Source organism: Myxine glutinosa, chromosome 11, assembly GCF_964187855.1.
Source record: "Myxine glutinosa chromosome 11, kmMyxGlut1.1, whole genome shotgun sequence".
NCBI classification, from domain to species: Eukaryota; Metazoa; Chordata; class Myxini; order Myxiniformes; family Myxinidae; genus Myxine; species Myxine glutinosa.
In genome coordinates this window covers 71,592,382-71,612,546 of record NC_136271.1, presented here as the reverse complement: position 1 = coordinate 71,612,546, position 20,165 = coordinate 71,592,382, and the positions used below count along the sequence as shown (strand labels likewise).

General features: G+C 46.6%; 2 protein-coding genes across 6 annotated transcripts in view; both read left to right on the top strand.

Annotated features, from left to right (window-relative positions):
- Positions 1-20,165, top strand: part of LOC137436754 (syntenin-1) — an 881,728-nt gene that overhangs the window by 363,541 nt on the left and 498,022 nt on the right. The window lies entirely within an intron of this gene.
- LOC144888276 (uncharacterized) overlaps positions 14,721-20,165 on the top strand; it is a 168,212-nt gene continuing 162,767 nt past the window's right edge. The window contains exon 1 of the mRNA XM_078765923.1: positions 14,721-15,136. Coding sequence (XP_078622049.1) covers positions 14,721-15,136 — 416 coding nt within the window. The remainder of the gene's footprint in view (positions 15,137-20,165) is intronic.

The window sequence follows — 20,165 nt, the reverse complement described above, 5'->3', positions numbered from 1 at the left end:
ATTGGATTGAAGGGAAATATTAAATAATTATATCTCTTAAACTGCTTACCCCATCGATGCTAAATTTAAAAATATATCATCTAGCACCATTGTTGCATATCGTTTGAAAATGATGTCGTCGTAGGTCACATGGTTTGGCAGCCATCTTGAATAGAAAAACAAACCTTGTCCGATCAACACGAAATTTCACAAATGTGATCCCTGACACATGCATATGCAGAGTTTACATTTTTGTAAGGTCATATGTCACGTGGTGTGGCAGCCATATTAGCTTGAAAGCCGATTTTTTTTTTTTTAAATCCCTTGTCTGAAACCGCTTCACCGATCGATGTGAAACCTGTCCTGGCTGGTGAAAATGTGATACTTGAAAACAGCTAAAGGGATTTAAATCCAACTTCTTTATTTTTAGGACAGTGAACGAGGGCATCTACCTGTTTTGGGACTATGCGGAGGCATATTGGCAACACTGTCGCATTGCTCCAGTTATTATTAATTCCCAGTACTCATTTTACCCCGTGATCGATCATTGGTGCTATTATTGGTAAACACCGTGTTGATCTGTTTTTATTTGTCCTTCTCTGTTTCAAGCAGATCTCAAGAACAAACGTCGATTCATCATTCAGGATTTAATGAACCAGGTTCTGTCAGCACCTTTAACAGGGATCGCCATTCCGCCAGTGAGGATCCACGCATGCACACCCGCCTCACGTACTGTACACCATCCGAGTACTGTAACGTCCCCTTTCCAGTGCCGGATTAAGCCTCGGCTGGCCCTAAGGCACATTTTGAAATTTTAGAGAATGGCCTGAACAATTTAAATTGGATCTCGGGCTCATGGAAATGGACCCCAGACAAAAGATGAACTGATTCATGAACAAAATATTTAATACAAAAAAAGACAAATATTTAATGTGAAAAGAAACTACTTTCAAACTAGTTTAGTCTACACAATTTGCAGTGTATGAATATATGCATGACAAAACACGCACAGATTTGGCACTTTGCTTTGCAGTTTACTGGACCTTAGATTGTAACCTTGCGCGCGTTTACAACTGCAAACTCTTCAATTACGGAACTGAAGTCCAGTTCTCGGAGCAAATCACTTTCAATGCACAAAAGGGCCAACGCACCAAGACGCTGTTTCGTCAACGCACCAAAACAGAAAACGCAAGTTTTGGCAGGAGAATAAACGAGCCAATCACGATCAGCTACCTCCCCATTTGGCAAAACCAGTTTGAAGGTACTGGCATTAAGAAAGCGATTCACCCCAGAGTATTCGGGCTTCGTTTCTGGATAACTGTCATGCAAGTTCCGAAAATGGTCAGTGCCCAAGCTGATGCACACATGGCGCAGTTTGTCTGTGATGTTACCAAACAACCCGACATCGTTGGGAATCGGTGGAGTCGATACCGAAGCACCTTCGCCCCTAGTGTCTGTGTCACCATCGTCGGCCGGCCCGTCTTCGACAGGATCAACTGCGGGGGATGTTGAAGGGGAGTCCTTAGTTGAATCTATATCATCATCACCACCAACACCAGCATCTTTCTCCACCACATGGAAAAACGATGTCAATTTATGAGTCGTCTTGAGTAGTTGATCATCCTTATGCTTCTTTATCTTCAACTCCTGAGCTCGCTCCCAGCCACCTTTGCGTCCTGACATAACGATGGATTGAATCTGCAAATAGAACATCAGATGTATAAGTTTTAAAACCTTTTATTATAAAATACAAACCACATTAAACACTATACAGTGATGTAGCGCACCTTGAAAATATTTGCGAAAATTGAGATGCATATATTACCCTGGCAGGGACAGAAATTAGAAATAATTTGTTTAAAATAATAAAAATTGACGAAAACTGCTTGTCCATTTTTTTGGCCCGAATTTTTGGCTGGCCCTAAGGCACATGCCTTGTCTGCCTAATGGTTAATCCGGCACTGCCCCTTTCCTTCAATCAAAGGGACACAATCATGACATTTTTTGACTCATTGACGGACAGGTTATTTCCTGTTTCATCACAAGTTATTCTTGCGTTCAAAATGTCGATGTGCCGAGCTTTTACCTGTTCCAATCGTCGAGAAATTTGTCACCAGAACTCAGAAGTCCTTTTTATTCATCCCTGACCCACGAAAAGATCAACGATCAACGTGTGTTTTGTAATTTGTGGTTTAAATACCTCGGAACAACCAAAGTAAACATCAAAACGTATGCCATATGGTCATTCAACATATCGTGTTGTTGACAAACACCCCTTCGAGCCGTGAACGTTCGTATTTGAGAACTACCTGGGAAACAAAGCTCCGAAGAATTGCTGAAACACGAACCCGTTCGGGCATTTACCGGGTGAGAGTCGTCCATGTTGATTTAAAGCCACGCCCAACTCCCAAGTCAGGCCCAGAGTGTCACGTGTTGATTTCAAGCCACGCCCAAGCGTCACGTGTTGATTTCAAACCACGCCCAAGCGTCACGTGTTGATTTAAAGCCACGCCCAAGCCAGGCCCAGAGGGTCACGTGTTGATTTGAAGCCACGCCCATGCCAGGCCCAGGGCATCACGTGTTGATTTTAAGCCACGCCCATCTGAGCCAAGCTTGGAGCAAGTCCTGAAGTAGTTACCGTACCTGTAACACGAGCCTTCCTGTCGCTTCGCTAACGGACCAATTAGTCGTTCTGTTTCCCAAAATTGCTATATTCCTTCACGGCGTCTGTGTTGAGTCCGTAGATTACGATAAACCCGACTAGCATGTGGGAATATTTCATCTTTTATTGAAATGCCCTCAGGTCTATAAATAAATGGACGGTGTATCATTGTGACTTTGGCTATCATATGCCCTGAGGGCAATTTGCATTCTCGTAAGATAGCGATCGGTCTCGCAGGAGAGATCTTACACCGCACAGTCTTCCATCAAAATGTTATTGTTCTGCACAAACTAGCCCACAATATGGCGACAGCTAACGGATCCTGTTCGACGCTTCGCTGTCGGGTTTAATCAAAAGAATAGGGACATTGGGGTTTCCCAATCCTCACCAACCCTCAGCCCTCACCAGACGTTCACCAACCCCCCCCCCCAACCCCCCTCCTCATTCCCCCCTCCCCCCCTCCTCATTCTCCCCTCCCCCTCTCCGTTTCCATCAATCCTCACCCCAATCCTTCTCTCACCACCCATTCACCCCAACTCCTCGTCCTCCCCTCCTCACCCCCCGCTCCCATCAATTCCTCACCCCAACCATCCACCCCCCTTACCACCCATTCACTCCAACTCCTCGTCCTCCCCTCCTCACCCCCCGCTCCCATCAATTCCTCACCCCAACCCTCCACCCCCCTTACCACCCGTTCACCCCAACTCCTCCCCCCTTTTTCGTTGCGGTGAAGGCCGAAGCCAAGGCCGTTCAAATCATCATGTCACTCTCTAGGCCTTGCTTGGGCGTGTCTTCAAATCAACATGGATACCTCTCGCCAGGTAAGTGTCGGGACGCCTTCGTGTTTCACTTTTCAGCAATTTCTGATGCTCGTTTCCCAAGTAGTGATTGTCTGTTGTCCAAATACGAATGCTGACGGCTCAAAGTGGTCTTCGTATAAAACAATATTTTTGAATGAACATACGATATTTGGATCAGTGTGTCAGGCAGGTCAGCCTTACCTGGCTCGTAGACGATGTGAGCGTTGCACAGATCCTTCTTGGCAATGATTTCAGGCGGTTTGTGATCAGTGTAGACTGTCACTCTACGGGCATTCGTGTATTGGTGGAATCTTTCCAGTCCATACATCTACACCAAGAGCTAATGTAAGCTAATGTAAGCTAATGTCCAGCGTATGTGACCTTCGACTGACAAAATTGGCCTTTCTCTGAGTTTAAGTGCAACCCTTACTCCTGGCAAAGTTCTAGTAGCTCTATCAACCTCTGATCATGATCAGCGATGGCATCCTCTGCGGTCTGTCCCTCTACATACAAAAGTACATCATCATGTACGTTTTTTGCGTCCAGACAGGCCTCCCCAAGCCTGCTTCACCTGACGTTGAAATTCCACCAGTGCGGATTGAAGCCAAATGGGATCCTCAGCCAACAGTAGGGTCAAAATGGAGAGTTGAACGTCGTTGCAAAAGAACTTGTGTGGTCGAGTTTGACATGCCAGAAACCATTCTTGGAAGCAAATGTTCTGAAAATCTTGGCACTTGTCAGATCCTGGACTTGTTGGCATGGGGTAGTGACGACGTCTGATGGTTGTGTTGATGTTCTGAGGGTCCATGCACAATCTCAATTTACCCCTCATTGGCTTTACAACAGTCACCGTGCTGTCGACCCACAGTGTTGGTGAAGTAACCGGGGTGATAATGTTGAGATCCTGGAGTCTGTCTCTCAGTTCCTCTCTCAGTTTCTCTCTGAGTGCGACAGTACAGCGGGTTAGACAGGAACTCTCGGTGGTGGATGTACAACTGGTTGTATGTGTTGGTCAAGGCACAAAGTGCTCCTCCCTTTACATAAGACGGTTTCTCTGTATGCAACTTTAACATGGGGACTGAAAATTTGTTTCTCGACTCCCACAGGACGAAATCGGCTGCAGGTTTCAGAAGTAAAGGCTTTTTACGTCGAGGTAATATGTTCCAAATTTCAGCAAGGTCCATTTCCGCATTCATGAGGTTGAAAAAAACCTTCAAATTCATGTTAGTGTCTGTCAGTCCGTCCGTCCGCCCAAAATGTGTTGGTGCTTATATCTCAAAAGCTATACATTAAGACTAGCTGAAACTTTGAATATACATCGGCCAAAAACATCGAATTAATGGCTTTCAAAACCAATTCAAAATGTGCCCTCTTAAAGTGGGTACACAGGGGATGTTTTGACCCCCCAGAATAGGTATTTACTCTCTTCTCCAAAACTACATACACAATGTTTTTGAAACTTGGCTACAAGTTTCATATCTAAACTATAGAAAAGAAGGGACATTCTTGGGGAAAATGCCAGGGGTATAGAAAAACCCCCTTTATATGGTGTTATGTGCCATGTGGCAAACCATAGAAAAGTATTAAACAGAGGAGCAATACACCTGGTGCTCACCTGGTAGAATAAACAATAAACTACACTGACTGAAGGTATTTTAAACCAATTTCAATGGTTGCTAGAAGCCAGGGCAGCATGTAGAATCATACTAACATAATCATAAAACTTTACACAAACAAACAAAAAAAATACCTATTTTGGGGGGCAACCCCCTCCCCCCGAGCAGATCACCTCAGGACTCGATCTTTTTTTTGATGCCGTGAACAAACTTTGGTGCGTCACGGGTGATGAAGGTTGTGGTTAAGTTTCATCGGAATTGATTGTGTAGTTTCTGAGAAGAAAGAAAATACCTATTTTGGGGGGCAACCCCCCATAAACCCTCTCAAGGCCCGATTTTTTTTGATGCCGTGAACAAACTTTGGTGCGTCACAGGTGATGAAGGCGGTGGTCAAGTTTCATCGGAATTGATTGTGTAGTTTCTGAGAAGAAAGAAAATTCCTATTTTGGGGGGCATCCCCCCCCCCCCCCCCCCCCGTAATCCCACTCAAGGCCCGATTTTTTTTGATGCCGTGAATAAACTTTGGTGCAGCACAGGTGATGAAGGCTGTGGTCAAATTTCATCGGAATTGATTGTGTAGTTTCATAAGAAAAAGCAAATTCCTATTTTGGGGGGTCAAACCTGTATCCACTTTGACCCCCAGTAAACCCCCTTATATCCCGATTTATTTTTAATGCCGTGAACAAACCTCAGGCACAACACAACAAATATAATTTGTGCCAAATTTGGTCGCAATCACATCAGCGGTTTCGGAGAAGAAGTTGCTAGTGTTTACGGACGGATGGATGGATGGATGGACTGACTGACGGACTGACGAACTGACATGGATACCTGCCGGAAGGGCAACACGTCATCGCACAAGCTCATCTGAACTTCGTTCCAGGTAAGGTAAAAATTACAACCAAAATTACATATTTTAAAGTATTTTTTTAAAATAAAAATCAATCTTTTCTTTCTTCAGGCAACAATCCATCCACATGAAAGACGAAATTAATCAGAAACTCCATCTTGAATGCGAAAGGGCTACTTATTGAGACAGGGGAGAAAAATGAAGCCGGGTTAAGAATAAATCATTGGAATCTCCCACGATGAAGCTGATTCTGAGGGCCTTTCACTCACTCACCGCAGGCAGGTTGGTGGTCTTTCTGTCTTCCACCGACTCCTCTCCGGCCTTGCTCCCCCAGCTCTGTCTGTGCTCTGTTCCCCAAATATTCCGACAGGTCGCACAAGATCTGCCTGCAACCCTCTTTGGTGAAACTGCCAAAATCTCGGCTCTCTGCTCACATTCACTCTTTCATTCCTCTTTTCTCCCGCCTCTGGAACAAACTCCCTCACTCTCTTCAATCCCACTCCACCCTCCAGGTCTTTAAAACAGCTGTTCACCACCATCTCTTATGATGAAGAGACATTGTGAGAAGTCATTGACCTGTCTATCCAGCATAAGTTTAAACAGTTTGACGATTTGGGGCTTTTGGGATAGGGTTCAACAATACTAAGGCTCCATCTATTATAACAGGCCATCTTGATATTACATACACACAATAAAGGGGTGTCGGTGTAGATTTGGCCCCAACTTGAATTGGGGTGGTACAACCACCGAGAAGAGGCATCTCCAATCGTTGTATGGTGCAGTGAGCAGCCAGGATGGAACTACTTTCCTATATATACGTCAAAACAATGTGTCATCAGTCCCTCATTAGCATATGTATGAGCTCTACTTCCACAGCACTTCTTCTTCTTATTTGTAACATTTTCTGTGTCTGTGCACCTTTAACGGTTAAGGTGGCTGGCTTAAGAATTTAGGGCCTTGAATTCGAGCCCCTGTTGTGTCGTTGAAATAACACCAAGTGGGTTGAGCGGTTCACTCAGCCTGTCATCCTTCCGAAGTCGATAAATTGGGTACCAGCTTACTGGGAACAACGACACCATCAGCAGCACAGACACACCCCTAGAAAATGATGCAACCAGCAGCTATAGGCTGTAGACAAAAAAACAACAAGCGGACGCTCTAACCGTTATAGTCTTCTTCTTTTTCATCATTAGATCGTTATTTCCTGTTTGTGAAGCCACGAAATGACGAATCAAAATTTCCACGAGTGAAACAAACATTTCCTTGCAGGTTCAAAGAGAAAAAGGTTTTAACAAGTTAAAGAATCAATTTTAAAACCTTTGGATGATAAAGAATGAACCTGCAAAGTGACGGGCTATTTTACTGCCGTTACTGTTCATCATAATTTCGAATTTCAACTTAATGTTAATAAGTTTACTTCCTTAATTTACAAAGACTGAAAATAGTTTGAATTTTATTTCGAAAAATATTGTTTTGATACTTTCATACATTATCAAAATTAAGATCAGTTACTGCATAAATAAATGCATAAATAAATACAAAACAATTTCCAGACATTTGAACACAAATAATCAAACAATACCGGAAGCGGTCAAAGTTGGTGGTAAGGCTTCTTCTTCTGCTACCTGAACGTCATCGTACTTAACTCAGAAACGTGATGAACGGCACATTCATCAACATATATTCAACGAAAAGGTTAAATGATGATTTGACATTTGTGATGGATTCTGATATGGATGTAATTTCTTTTCTCTTACATTTTCCCTCATTTCAAATATGTTTGTTGTAACATCAAGGTCTCACAACAGCTTTCTCCAAGTTTAATCTGAATCAATCTCGTACAGCATCTAAAAAGAATAAATGGCAACAATCATTTCTCTTTTCTAATAAGCATTGAGAGTATACATCATTTTGGATGCGCGTAAGCAAGCTTCATGCCAACGAGATTTCTCACCTTCCTAAATAAGCATATCAGTGCCTCAGGTCTCCGATGTTAGGTCTGACTGACTCTCGCAATCGGCGAGTGGATATTTATGAGAGTGCTGTAGTGGCCAGACAATGTTATTGCACCTGGGCTAGCCTAGTTGTCTACGTTTTACTACATCCTCCCAGAGTTCTAAAACTTTGCAAGCAGGCCATTTAAATATTCGCGTAGCACGAATTAGCAAGCGAGTATACAGAATGCGGGAAAACATGTAACACCTATTAAGGAGTTACTACCAAACGAAGCACACCAGTCGTCGACTTTCTCTCCCTTGCGGGTTCGATACACGTCTGAGCTGCCAGCAGGTGTCTCTAAATCTTCCCGAGTCGGAGTGCGAATTAACTCAGGTGTCTGAGCCGGTACGTCAGTCCCGATCGAGTCGTGCGACCGATGAGGAGGAGATGGAGGTCCGACCGTTGGAACCTCCGTACTGCATATAAGTTCGACCTCCGTACTGCATATAAGTGCATATAAGTCCGATGGAGGTCCGACCGTTGGAACCTCCATACTGGATCCAGCCTCATCAGCTTCCCCGCAGGGAGCGAGGTGTCGCACCGACACCGTGGTTTCATGACCGTCGGGCATTTTGACATGAGCGTATTCCGGATTAGCATGAAGGAGCTGTACCTTGTCAAAAAGCAGATCGTATTTACTTGGTCGCACGACACGTCTGACATAGACCGGTCCGGGTGTGGAGATCCAAGCGGGCAATGACTGAGCACTACCTGTTCGACGCTGATAACGAAATAGACGGTCATGAGGAATTTCATTTGTAGTGGTACACAGGAGAGATTGAATCGCATGTAGTGCCCCTTGCAACACCCAAGTCCACTTATCCAACCCCAATCCTCGGGTCTTGAGCCCGAAGGCAATGGCTCTCCATATGACACCATTTAATCTTTCTATCTGTCCATTCGCCTGCGGGCGGTATGGCGTAGTGCAGCTGGAAGCAATATTCCGCTGCAGCAGAAAGGCTCGCACGTCCTGAGACATGAAAACAGCGCCCCGATCGGTATGGATGGACGCAGGATATCCGAACATCGCGAACAAGAGCCCCAAACAGCGAATGACCGACCCAGAAGACATGTCGTGACACGGGAATGCGAATGGAAATCGAGAATACTCATCAATAATTGTGAGAAGATAACGATACGAGCCAGATGCAGGCAGTGGCCCTTTTAAGTCCATGGCCAATCTCTCCCATGGCCGACCACCTTGAATCAAAGTCCCCATGTTAGGTTTATAGAAGCACGGTTTAAGTTCCGTGCAAACAGGACACTCGGCACAAACGACGAACACCCTCCACAGAATAGGGCAAGTTTCGACTACGCACGCGTTGGACGAGACGTGTTACTCCCGGGTGACAGCGAGTCGTGAAGTTCACGAAGGTCCTCACCGGTGGTGAGACCCGTACACACCCCCGGCCTGGATAACGCATCCGCAGCTAAATTCTCCCTCCCAGGGCGATATGTGATCTTGAAGATGTAGTCAGCTAGCTCGATACGCCATCGAGTAATTTTCTCCTTTTTAATGCGCTGAGCATGTCGCACATCATACATGAATGCAACACTTCATTGATCTGTAATCACTTCGAATGTTTTGCGGAGCAAATATGGCCGCCATCGTCGTATTGCTTCTACCATCGCGTAGGCTTCCTTCTCGACCGCTGAATGACGTCTCTCAGCATCTGAGAGAGTACGAGAGAAGAAGGCGACTGGTTTTCCCCCTTGAGACATGGTTTCTGCTTTGGCACAGTCCGACGCGTCGCTCTCTAAGACAAAGGGTATGTTTTTGTCTGCTGATGAGACTGCTGCATTAGCTATGTCTAGCTTCAGCCCTTGAAAAGCAGCCTTGGCATCCTCGGTTATGGGGAATGTTTTGCAATCAACAAGGGGACGGAGCTCCTTGGAGTAATTCTGGACCCAACGTGAATAATGTGCAACAACCCTAGTACTCTTCTCAAGGACGCACGATCATGCAGCGCCGCCATGTCTAGCAAAGGTCGCAGACGCTCTTTGGTGGGAGTTATCTTCCCTTGGGTCACCGTGTACCCCAGAAGATCAATCGTCCTTACGGAATAGCGACATTTGTCCTCGTTGAAAGTTAAATTATACTGGCGCGCGACCTGTAGGAACCGCTGCAGATTAGCGTCATGGTGGGCTTGATCTCGACCACATACTGTGAGGTTACCGAGGTACACAAAGACGTCAGTTAATTGCTCTTTGGCAATTATGTCATCAATCGCCCTTTGAAAGCACACGACTCCGTTAGTTACGCCAAAGGGCAAACTCGTGAATTGGTACAGCCGCTGTCCCGACTCGAACGTCGTGTAGGGTTTGTCGTCATCACTTATAGGAATCTGGTGGTATGCACTGCCAAATCGAGCGTGCTGTAAACAGCATCTTGAGCGACCTGTCGTACCAGCGCATCTAAACCCGGAAGTGGGTAGGCGGCCAGCTGCGTAAAAGTCTTCAACGAAACTGGGCGGGTGAAAAATTGTTACCGACACACCGGGGCGCAGGTGGGGAACGGAAAACTTTTCGACAAACGAAACGTGTGTTGGAAATAAAGTAGAATAAAAGGAATCATGGGACACAGCCCCTTATACTTAGTCTCTGCGGCCGCACCGAGCAGCCAGAATACTCGCTCAAAAGAATGAAGCCTGCACCTCCTCTACTGAGAAGACCAACTCACAATGGTGCAGGTATTTGGACCAAGCCAAGAGGGTTCCTGTCTCAAAAAAAAAAAAGATGGAGCTCAACTAAAGAACCTAAAAATCGAATGTTGGAACATGGAGGAGAAGGATGCCATTTACAACTGTAAAGTCTGTTCAAGACAAGAACAGTGAGGGTTGGCTGGTAGGGGATCTAGATTCATGGACCAGTTGAAGACCAGATTGACCACCAGAGCAGAGACGGCAACATCCAACAAATTAGAAAGAGTTGCCTTAACAGCAAATACATTCCTAAATTAAAATAAAATAAAAGAGATAGCAGTGAAGGCCAGAACAGGATGGGAGCCGAACACTCGTCAGGCTAGACTGAGTGATGGTGGCAAAGAGACCACAATGGATCGCAGGGAAGGGCTTCGTGACGAAGCAAGGGTTTGGAATGCGAAGCGTCACTGGGGACCCAGTGAAGGCGAGGTGAGACAGAGGGGGAGGAGACACAGAATCACTATAATGTGGAGGGTGGGGGGGGGACAGGGTGGAAACACCTACACAGTTAGAAGGGATGAAAACGAGAATGGCACATGAAAACAGGCAGAAGGACGGAGGGGAACAGAGAGGTGAAGAGGAAGGTGAGGATGATGAAGACCAGCAAAGATTGGAAGAAGAGCTGGCAAATAAATTAGCGGAGATGAGATTGATTGTGGAGACAGAAGGATGGTGTTCTTTAGGTGTGCTGTGTTGTGTTTGTGCCAAACGTAACATTTTCCATTTAGGACAAAAAGTTCCATCTTGGTTTCGTCAGACAACAACATTTTTTGCCACTTGGCTTCAGAATCTCTGGAGTTGTTTTTTGCATACCTCAAACAGGACTCAAGGTAGGCTTTTTGAGTAATGGCTTTCTTCTTGCCACCCTACCATACAGGCCAGACTTGTGGAGTGCTTGGAATATTGTTGTCACATACACACAGTGAATAGCCTTTGCTATAAAGGCCTGTAGCTCTTTCCAAGTTGCCATTGGCCTCCTGGTGGCCTCTCTGATCAGTCTCATCCTTGCTTGGTCATCCAGTTTGGAGGGACGACCTGATGTAGGCAGGGTCTTGGTGGTGCCATACCCCTTCCACTTATTAATTATTGCCTTAACTGCTCTCCAAGGGATATTCAAAGCCTTTGAAATATTTTTAAACCCATCCCCTGATCTGTGCCTTTCCACAACTTTATCCTGGAAATCTTTTGAATGGTTTTAATGGCCTAAGCCTTTTTATTCACAAAAAAGGGTTAAAAAAAAACAAAAAAAACATCAAAACATCAAACTAGAAATCAAAGCTGGAGCAAAAATTTTCCCCTTCCACCAACGCCAAAATCAAGACCTTCACTCCTTCACTCCTCTTTTTTCCCACCTCTGGAACAAACGCCCTCACTCTCTTCAATCCCTGTTCTCCCTCTAGGTCTTTAAAACAGCTGTTCACCACCATCTCTTATCTTCCCCCATCCAAAACCTTGATCCTTTCTGCCTCTGTTAATACACCCCATATCTGCCTCTTTGAATGCCCAACTTCTTTCCTGAAATTCCTAGTTGTGTTCATTTGCTTTATACCGTGTACCACTCCCTCCTCCCCCAGTCCTCCCCATTCCACAGATCTATCGACGTCCTTGTTCTCTTCTGTTCTTGTGTGCTTCCCTCTCTCCCCCCTCCCTTCATTGTATGTTTGTGCATGTTTTCATGTTCAATGTGTTAGCTCTTACACGAGCCTCGATTCTGGATCCCCAAAAAAAAGAAAAAGGAAAAATAAGCCACAATCAAAAAGAAATAAATCAAGAACAATGATCAAACAAGTAAATAAACAATAAATCCAAAACAACCCAATCCCCCCTCCCCACCCCCAGCACCAGCAGGGGACCCAGGGTTGGGACCCGGGAGGCGTCCTCGCGGAGTGCGGAGTTGGGAGTGGATAGGGGAGAGGGTGGCAGGAGGCTTATGCAGCCATTTCTCAATTTCTGCCTCCAAAGTAATTTGAGGGTCGGGGCAGCTCTTTCTCGCCTCCTGAGGTCCGTCTCCCGAACCTCCTCAGCAGTTTCCCCTTATAAATGGGCCAGGAGCCTTCCCCTTATTGCGACCCCTCCTCATGCGTTTCTTCACCTGCCAGCCACATGCGTCAATGTCCTCAGTCGGAGGAGGTGTTTCCCAACCTTCCTCCCCTCATCGAGGGTTCGGCCTCCTGCAATCCCGCATCCTCATGCTGTGCCACAGTATCCTCTTTCACCTTTTCCCAAACACTGGAGAGGGAGCACACCAATGGTATCTCCCACCTTCTCCTCCTCCCTCCACCTCCCAGCCTCTTATACTTCGGTATAAACCGTGGTGGGCTGTTTGCATCAACAAAATGAGGCAACCAGTACTTAACATCAAAATCAGAAACACTCTCATTGCAGAGGTGGACCGTCACGACCCTCACATGGTCAAAGAGGGCCTCGAATGCCCAGTCAGCCAGATACCCAGCTGACCGAGCAGCAGTTCACCTCACCCAAAACTCGACATGTCTTCCAGAAGACTGTAAAGACACATCAAACCCACGGGCCAAGGAGATGATTTGAAATTAATTTTCTGAAATTTGTAGAATTCGTTTTTGACTTGGAAGTTCTGGGTTACAATTGTGACTTGGAAGTTCTGGGTTCTGGGTTACGTGATCGTCCATGTACTGTTTAGATTTTGATGATTTGCGTGTGATATGATTCAACGGATGTTTATATGAATCGTTTAAAATAAAAAAAGCCTTCAATTTCTGATATTTTACCTTTTCATTTGGGCCTCCCAATTGGAGCCCCGCCGTAGGGCGGGTACCGTTGCGAGTCAAATTGTATTTGATCATCTGAAGAATGAGGTGTCGGAAACATCTCTTCTCCACAACTATCAGCCAGAGGAGCCAGTCTACCTCCAATGTGATGCCAGTCTTCAAGGCCTTGGTGCAGCATTGCTTCAGGCCCATCAAAACCAGCTGAAGCCAGCGGCGTATGCAAGCAAAACTCTAACAGATACTGAACAACGTTGCGCTTGCATGTGTTACATATTTATGTGAATGTATGTGAATTACAATTCAGGTCTTTGCTTATCAATGTGTAGTCGATTAAGGGTTGTTGTGATTGGAGGGTCAGGAGCCCTTCTGGGAAAAAAGAGACCGGAAACGAGGAAGAAAAGACACGAAGTCCGGCGGAAGCGACGAGGCTTCTTCTTCCTCGCCCCGCTCCGACGAGGGTTGGGGGGATCGATAGTGAACCGCGTGGAAAAGCTGCGTTCCCAAGCCCGTCTGGCGAGAGGAGTTACCGGGACGTGTAACTACCCTTTTGAGACGTCCAGCTGCCGTGGGGCCGTGCACAGACTCAGCGTCTGGCACATTTCACCGCACCGTCTACAAGGACGCGTACGTGTCGCACTTTGGGGCCTAAAACGCCTTGCAAGCGGCGTGTTGCTGTGCCTGCTTTACATTACCCGCCTCGCTTGGCCAGGAGGGGTGAACTACAGCCGCGATTCCCGGTACAGTACGTGTCCGGTGGAAGCACGTCCGCCCGGGGTTCGTTCAACCGCCCGTGTGCGGCGAAGCCGACCATCATCTTGGTCAGGAGGGGCCCAGAGACATTGTGAGGGACAGAGACCAAAGGGGTCGTGAGTACCAAAAGGGGACACACGTATGTAAGATGGCCATCTTAATCATCTAGGGGATTGATTGTTGATTGTGAATTGTTGAGGGTTGATTGCTCGGGGAATATATCCTTGATTGTATCATTGTAAAGGTATTGTATTGTATTGTATCATTACCATTGAAAATATATCATTGAAAATCATTTTTTCTTGGTTGGAATTCATATTGATTGCGTTACGAAAAGCATACATTGTAAATCTTTCTGGCGAAGTTCCTCTCACGGTCCGGGGGTCACCTAGACCAGGTAGTCACCGGGAGGACCACGTAACAGAATTGGGGGCTCGTCCAAATTACGATTTGCGGATTCGCAATTGGGTCTACGTCCGGGATCTAAAATTGGAAAAAATAATAAAATAATATTTTTATTAATTAAAATTTATTAATTAAGTATTAATTGGTAAATTTTTGGGGAAATTGGGGTAAAGTCTTGGGTGAAGGTTAACAGGTGTTAACGATAGGCACCATGGCGTTTGTGGCACAGAACTTTGCGGTAACCCCGAGTGAGGCACAGTTCCGAGCGTTACTAAAGTCGGACCTCTTGAAATTGGCCAAACATTTTAACTTGGAGGTCCGAACTAATTTGAGGAAGGCAGAGTTGCAGACCACGGTGATACAATCTATGGTGGGATTAGGAACATGGGACGAGTTAGCCTGGGAGTGGCTACCCGAAGAACCAGAAGACGTTGAGCTCCGGAAACTGGAGTTGCAATTACGGAGCCAGGAAAGGATCAAAGAAGAAGAAAGGAAAGCAGAAAAGGAAAGAGCAGAAGAAGAAAGGAAAGCAGAAAAGGAAAGAGCAGAAGAAGAAAGGAAAGCAGAAGAGAGGAGAGAAGAGAAACAAGCAGAGGAAAGGAGAGTGGAACGAGAACTCCAGGAAAGGTTAGCAGAAGAAGAAAGGAAAGCAGAAAAGGAAAGAGCAGAAGAAGAAAGGAGAGTGGAACGAGAACTCCAGGAAAGGTTAGAAAGGATGAAAACAGAGGAAAGGAAAGCAGAAGCAGAGGAGAGGAGAGCTGCAAGGGAACTCGAAGCAGAGGAGAGAAAAGCAGAAAGGGAATTAAAGGAACGTGACATGGAGCTTCAGCAGGAAATTAAATTCAAGGAGCTGGAGTTAATGAGAGAACGGGGAGAGGTACCACCCTTGCTGACGGGGTCGACACCTAGCCAGAAAACCTGGGATGTGGGCAGACATGTGAGGCTGGTTCCACCCTTCAGTGAAAAGGAAGTCGCGAAATTTTTTCCACACTTTGAGAAAGTGGCTCGACAGTTAAACTGGCCGGAGGAGGCCTGGACCATACTAGTGCAAAGTGTGCTGGTGGGAAAAGCTCAAGAGATTTATTCGGCGCTACCAATGGACCAATGTGCAGATTATGAGGTACTGAAGAAGCACATCCTCAAAGCCTATGAGTTGGTTCCGGAAGCTTACAGGCAAAAATTCAGGAATGCCAGGAAGAGGGAGAGTGAGACCCATGTGGAGTTTGCCAGAGTGAAAGAAAACATGTTTGATCGGTGGTGTGAGTCAAAAGGAGTCGGGAAAGACTTCGAAACATTGCGTGACTTGATCCTGGTGGAGGAATTTCAGCAGTGTGTCCACGAGGACATCAAAGTGTACCTGCAGGAAAAGAAAGTACCAAAGTTGTGGGACGCAGCCACCATGGCAGATGATTATGCCTTAACCCACCGGATAGGGGTCCACGAGCCTAACTCCTCGCCTAGATCTCCGCAGGGGAGGTGGGGAACAGCAGGTGCGGAGAACGACAGTACATGGCGGCGGCCTCGAGAGGATTATGGGGACAACGCGGATACCCCACCTGTTCGAAATCAGAAGGCTGCGGGGCCAAGACAAACTTATTTTTCAGGGGGACCGAGGCAGACCACGAGTTTTTCCTCCGGGCCTACTTGCGCTTTTTGCAAGAAACCTGGACACTTGATGTCCAGTTGTTACTTCATGAAAAGGGAAGACCCAGAGCGGAGTCCGACTAGTACAACTCCGAATGCGATGGCAAACGTAAGAAATCACCCACAGAAGAGTTACCAACCATTTATGTATGAGGGGTTGGTCTCACTCAAGGGAGACTTGACTAATCCAAGACCGGTTAGGGTTTTGAGGGACACGGGAGCCCATCAATCCTTAATGCTGGAAGGCATTTTGCCATTGTCAAAGAGTACCGCAACGGGTGATAGTGTTCGGTTACAAGGGATCGGTGGCTGTGTTAGTGCCCCACTTCATGTCATCCATTTGGAATCCGATTTGGTGTCAGGACCGGTCACCGTCGGTTTACAAGCCACGGTTCTTGTAGAGGGAGTATCTGTGATTATTGGGAATGATTTGGCCGGGGGGCAAATTTATGGTAACCCGAGGGTTGGTAAAGAGCACAGCAGGGAAAATAACACCCCACCAGCTCGGGATGGCGACAAAAGTTCCAAGTTATTTGTAGGGGGCTGAACTTCAACACAGAGGAAGAAGTTCTGACCTCTGTCTTCAACAGATATGGGCCGCTGGTGGAAGTGCGGGTGGTAAAAGACAGGGAAACGCAACGGTCAAGAGGGTTCGGCTTTGTCACGTTTGCAAGCACAAGAGACGCCAGGGAGGCAGAGAAGAATTGGAATGGTAAGGATTTGGAGGGTCGGACCATAACAGTAGGGAAGGCATTTCGTAGGCGTCGAGAGGTCTACAGAAGAGGACAACTTGGCAGTAGTTTTGGAGTTGGCAGCAGCCGATATTACTATGGAGGCTCCCAGAGTTACGGCACCTCCCAAAAAAATGAATGTCAGAGCACTGGTCGAGAAGGAGACCGCCAGCCAGGTAACGGCTGGGACAAGTGGTCCCACCGTAACTGTTAGGAGTCTGGAGAAGTTGAAGCACTATATATACGGGGGAGCCGCCGAGCCGGGGCTCCTACACGGACTAACCGTGAATGCCACGTTCTTAAAGGCGTCCAGGTAGTGAACTTTCCTGCACGGACTAACCGTGAACTTTCCGTTCGTAAAGGCGTCCATGTAATGAACTTTCCTCCCCGGACTAACCGTGAACTCCACATTCCTTAAGGCGTCCATGTAGGGAATACTCCGCTGGGCCTCCCGGAAAAGTGCTATAGAGAGGTTTAAATTTGGGGGCTTTGGTCACCACCCCTTAGCCGTCATTCAAGAGGAACTAGAAGTGGTTGACGCTTGGTCCAGAGGGAATTAATCTAGGGAATTGTGTGAAATTTTGTTGCTTTATTTTCAAGGGATGACTGTGCCCGGGGGGAACTGATGAGTTGGGGGGGGTGAGTTATCTGGTTTGTTTATCCAAGTTAGCCGGCAAAGAAAGTTTTCACTGGGTTCAAACTTTCTTTCTTGAAGGGGGGGAGTGTTACATATTTATGTGAATGTATGTGAATTACAATTCAGGTCTTTGCTTATCAATGTGTAGTCGATTAAGGGTTGTTGTGATTGGAGGGTCAGGAGCCCTTCTGGGAAAAAAGAGACCGGAAACGGAGGAAGAAAAGACACGAGGTCCGGCGGAAGCGACGAGGCTTCTTCTTCCTCGCCCCGCTCCGACGAGGGTTGGGGGGATCGATAGTGAACCGCGTGGAAAAGCTGCGTTCCCAAGCCCGTCTGGCGAGAGGAGTTACCGGGACGTGTAACTACCCTTTTGAGACGTCCAGCTGCCGTGGGGCCGTGCACAGACTCAGCGTCTGGCACATTTCGCCACACCGTCTACAAGGACGCGTACGTGTCGCACTTTGGGGCCTAAAACGCCTTGCAAGCGGCGTGTTGCTGTGCCTGCTTTACATTACCCGCCTCGCTTGGCCAGGATGGGTGAACTACAGCCGCGATTCCCGGTACAGTACGTGTCCGGTGGAAGCACGTCCGCCCGGGGTTCGTTCAACCGCCCGTGTGCGGCGAAGCCGACCATCATCTTGGTCAGGAGGGCCCCAGAGACATTGTGAGGGACAGAGACCAAAGGGGTCGTGAGTACCAAAAGGGGACACACGTATGTAAGATGGCCATCTTAATCATCTAGGGGATTGATTGTTGATTGTGAATTGTTGAGGGTTGATTGCTCGGGGAATATATCCTTGATTGTATCATTGTAAAGGTATTGTATTGTATTGTATCATTACCATTGAAAATATATCATTGAAAATCATTTTTTCTTGGTTGGAATTCATATTGATTGCGTTACGAAAAGCAGACATTGTAAATCTTTCTGGCGAAGTTCCTCTCACGGTCCGGGGGTCACCGAGACCAGGTAGTCACCGGGAGGACCACGTAACACATGGAACGTGAGCGATTGGCCATCTTGTTTGGCATTGAACGTTTCCACACCTACCTGTATGGTTGGAGTTTCATTGTGCTCACCGATCATAAACCGTTGTTGATGATCATTAACAAGCCATTGATTGCTGACCCACCGAGATTGCAACGAATGCTTGTCAGACTCCAAGGGTATAACTTTACAACGGAGTACCGTCCTGGGGCAAAGAGTCAGCTTGCCGATGGCCTTTCCACATTCCTCGCCCACTCAATACAATGACAATGGACTTGGACCTGCATGTTGACTTGGTCCTTTCTCTTCTGAGAAGTTGTCTCAGCTGCAGCAGGAAACACTTCGTGATTCTGACCTGTCAACTTCGAGACTTAATTATCAGTGGATGGCCGGACCATCTGAAGGACCTCCCAGAGGCTCTCAGAACATACTGGAGTTTTCGGGATGAACTGTCAATTGAAAATGGCGTAATTCTTAAAGGAGAGAGAGAGAGTCGTTATACCTAAGAGTATGCGAAACGACATTCTGCAGAAACTGCACTCAGGCCATTTTGGACATGAGAAAACGAAATACTGGTGAAGGATACTGTGTACTGGTATAACGTTAACAAGGACATTGATCGGCTAGTTGAATGCTGTCCGACCTGCCAACGACACCGGAAATCTCAGCTGCCTGAACCACATCAACATGACATTCCGCTCAGACCATGGAGCAAAGTCGGATGTGATTTGTTCTATTTTGATGCAGCTCAGTGGATTGTCATCGCAGATTATTATTCCAAATTTCCTGTTGTTCGCAAACTGCCCGAGTCTGCTCCCAGTCGCATGATCATTGCGACCTTGGTGCAGATTTTTTCTGAGTTCGGAATTCCTGATACGTTCATGAGTGATAATGGTCCTCATTTCTCCAGCGCAGAATTTTGTTCATTTGCTGGGAAATGGAATGTTGACCACGTCACTTCATCCCCAACATACCCAAAATCTAATGGATTCATTGATTGCCAAGTCGAGACAGTGAAATCCATCCTCCGCAAATCAAAAAGTGCGGGAAACGATTTTCATCTGGCACTGCTATCTTGGCGGTCTACCCTTTTTTTTTTTTTTTTTTTTTTTTTTTTTTTGTATACAAGATCGAGGCTCGTGAAAGAGCGATCTACAACTTGGAAAGTTGGTGATACCAATCACCATACCCTGGTGATCTACAACTTGGAAAGTCCTGCTCAACTGCTAATGGGCAGAAAAATCAAATCGCTGGTACCAACCAGAATCACCAACGTGCACGACGATGACAACCTCATCCAGGAGGAGCTGGAGAGGCACCGCCACTTACAAAATCTCTACCACGATAGGCATGCTCGGACACACGAAATGTCGGGCCTATACCCTGGACAGCGAGTTCTCTCCTCAGAACCACAACACCCATTGTTGGGAGCCGGGCACGGTTCTCGGCATGTCTGAAGAGCGACGGTCATATTTGCTCACATCACCAAATGGTCAAACACTCCGACGTGACCGAATTCACATTCAGGAGCTCCCGGCGTGTGATGCGGTGCCCCATCGATCTTCGAGCCAAAACAAGAGTTCTGAAGCCACAGTGAGTGGGAACAGCGAACCATCTGCAAGGTCTGGTAATGAACCTGTGAATCATGACTGTGAC